Below are 2,072 nucleotides of genomic sequence, written 5' to 3' on the forward strand. Positions count from 1 at the left end.
CCCAGAATTGCACGCAGTACTCCAACTGTGGTCTGACCAGCGCCCGATAGAGGGGAAGTATCACCTCCTTGGACCTATTCGTCATGCATCTGCTGATGCACGATAAAGTGCCATTGGCTTTTCTGATGGCTTCGTCACACTGCCGACTCATGTTCATCTTGGAGTCCACTAGGACTCCAAGATCCCTTTCCACTTCCGTGCCACCCAGCAGGTCATTCCCTAGGCTGTAGGTGTGCTGGACATATTTCCTCCCCAGGTGCAGCACTTTGCATTTGTCCTTGTTGAACTGCATTCTGTTGTTTTCTGCCCACTTGTCCAACCTGTCCAGATCTGCTTGCAGCTGTTCCCTGCCCTCCGGCGTGTCCACATCTCCCCATAGATCTGGTCTATTGGTTTCAAGACCAATTTCTATGAGCTGAGCATGTGGCCACTGGCTTCAGTAAGCAATGGTCAACTTTGGATTTGGCCAATGATTGTGTTTTTCTGATGACTTCCAGAGAAACTTTACTGATATTTTAAATGTTTTCCTTTTGCTTCCTTTAACTTAGAGGGAGGGAAGTATAAATTTAGTTGTTAAAAGGTTATAATAGTTTTGTTTAGCTCTTCTGAAGTATATGTAGTAGTCTAAATTCAAGTCCTTCAAAATCTACTGGCAGAGATTAGCAGCAATGTAAGCAAAGAAGTCTCATTCTTTTTCAATGGGAAACCGGTATAAAAATCTCTTGATCTCTTTTATGCATTTAAATCTAGAGCACTTCTGCTGTGTTCATATACAGGCCATGTCTTCCTCAAACTTTACCAGACCATTTTTTGTCTCTCCCCCCGCTTTCTCCCCCCAGATGAGGGAAACAGCATGGCTGTGATTCCCTGGAGAAATCAAACATCCATAATGGAATTCATCCTCTTTGGAATTGGGAAACATCCTGCACTAGACATTCCTCTCTTCTTGCTCTTTCTAGTGATCTACATCGTGACTATGGCTGGGAACATCCTCGTTGTTGTGCTGGTCCTAGTGGATCAGCACCTGCACACCCCTATGTACTTCTTCCTGGAAAACCTGTCCAGCTTGGAGACCTGTTACACCTCCACCATCTTCCCCAGGATGCTGGGCAGTCTTCTGACTGGGAATAGGAGCATTTCCATTAGGGCTTGCATGGTACAAAATTTCATTTATGGTTTCCTGGTGTGTGCTGAATGCTGCCTTCTTTCTGTGATGTCTTATGATCGATACTTAGCAATTTGTAAGCCACTTCATTATGCAGCTCAAATGAATGACAGGTTCTGCCTTTTCTTGGCAGCAGTGTCATGGATAAGTGGACTTTTAGGAAGTACTGTTATGGCAGTTTTAATTTCACAATTATCTTTTTGTGGTTCCAATGAGATTGATCATTTTATATGTGACACTTGCCCAATTGTAAAACTCTCCTGCAGTGAGGCACACCAAGTGGAACTTACAACTTTCACCTTAGCCTTCACTTTCACAATTTTCCCATTTCTTTTGACTTTAATGTCCTACATTTTCATTATCTCCACCATCCTGAGAATCCCTTTCACCACTGGGAAGCAGAAGGCATTTTCCACCTGCTCTTCTCACCTCATCGTGGTGACCCTCTTCTATGGGACTTTGATTTTTGTCTATATGTTACCAAAATCCCAAGCACTGGGTGATCTCCATAAAGTGTTCTCTCTCTCCGACACAGTTGTGACTCCGTTGGTCAACCCCTTGGTGTATAGCCTGAGAAACAAAATGGTAAAGAAGGCCCTAAGAAATGTGGTGGGTAAATTGTTCTTGTACATAGAAATCCAGAGAAAGTAAAGAATTCAATTATTTAAACCTTAAGTGCAACAGAGACAGTTCCTGCTCTTCAGAGCATTCCAGCTTGGGTAGCTTCTCTTTTTCTTTTTGTTTCATATCCCGTTAATATGATGTGAGGGTGGAAGAAAATAAGTAAATATGTGCTCTACTTGCATCAAGATCTGGTATGTAGGCTGGGAGAGGAAATTGCTGTCTCTAAAATATCTCTATTATCTCTACAGTCTTTGAAATCCTGTTCAATTTTTTTGTAATCGCT

The 2,072-nt window shown here is 42.6% G+C and overlaps 1 protein-coding gene across 1 annotated transcript; it reads left to right on the forward strand.

Moving 5' to 3' along the window:
* Positions 1-889: 889 nt before the first annotated feature.
* Positions 890-1,816, forward strand: LOC102378352 (olfactory receptor 6C3-like). Its single transcript, XM_006039217.1, has one exon. The coding sequence runs from the start codon at positions 890-892 to the stop codon at positions 1,814-1,816; it is 927 nt and encodes a 308-aa protein (XP_006039279.1).
* The last annotated feature ends 256 nt before the right edge of the window (positions 1,817-2,072 follow it).

This window comes from Alligator sinensis, unplaced genomic scaffold (assembly GCF_000455745.1).
Source record: "Alligator sinensis unplaced genomic scaffold, ASM45574v1 scaffold2053_1, whole genome shotgun sequence".
Taxonomy (NCBI): domain Eukaryota; kingdom Metazoa; phylum Chordata; order Crocodylia; family Alligatoridae; genus Alligator; species Alligator sinensis.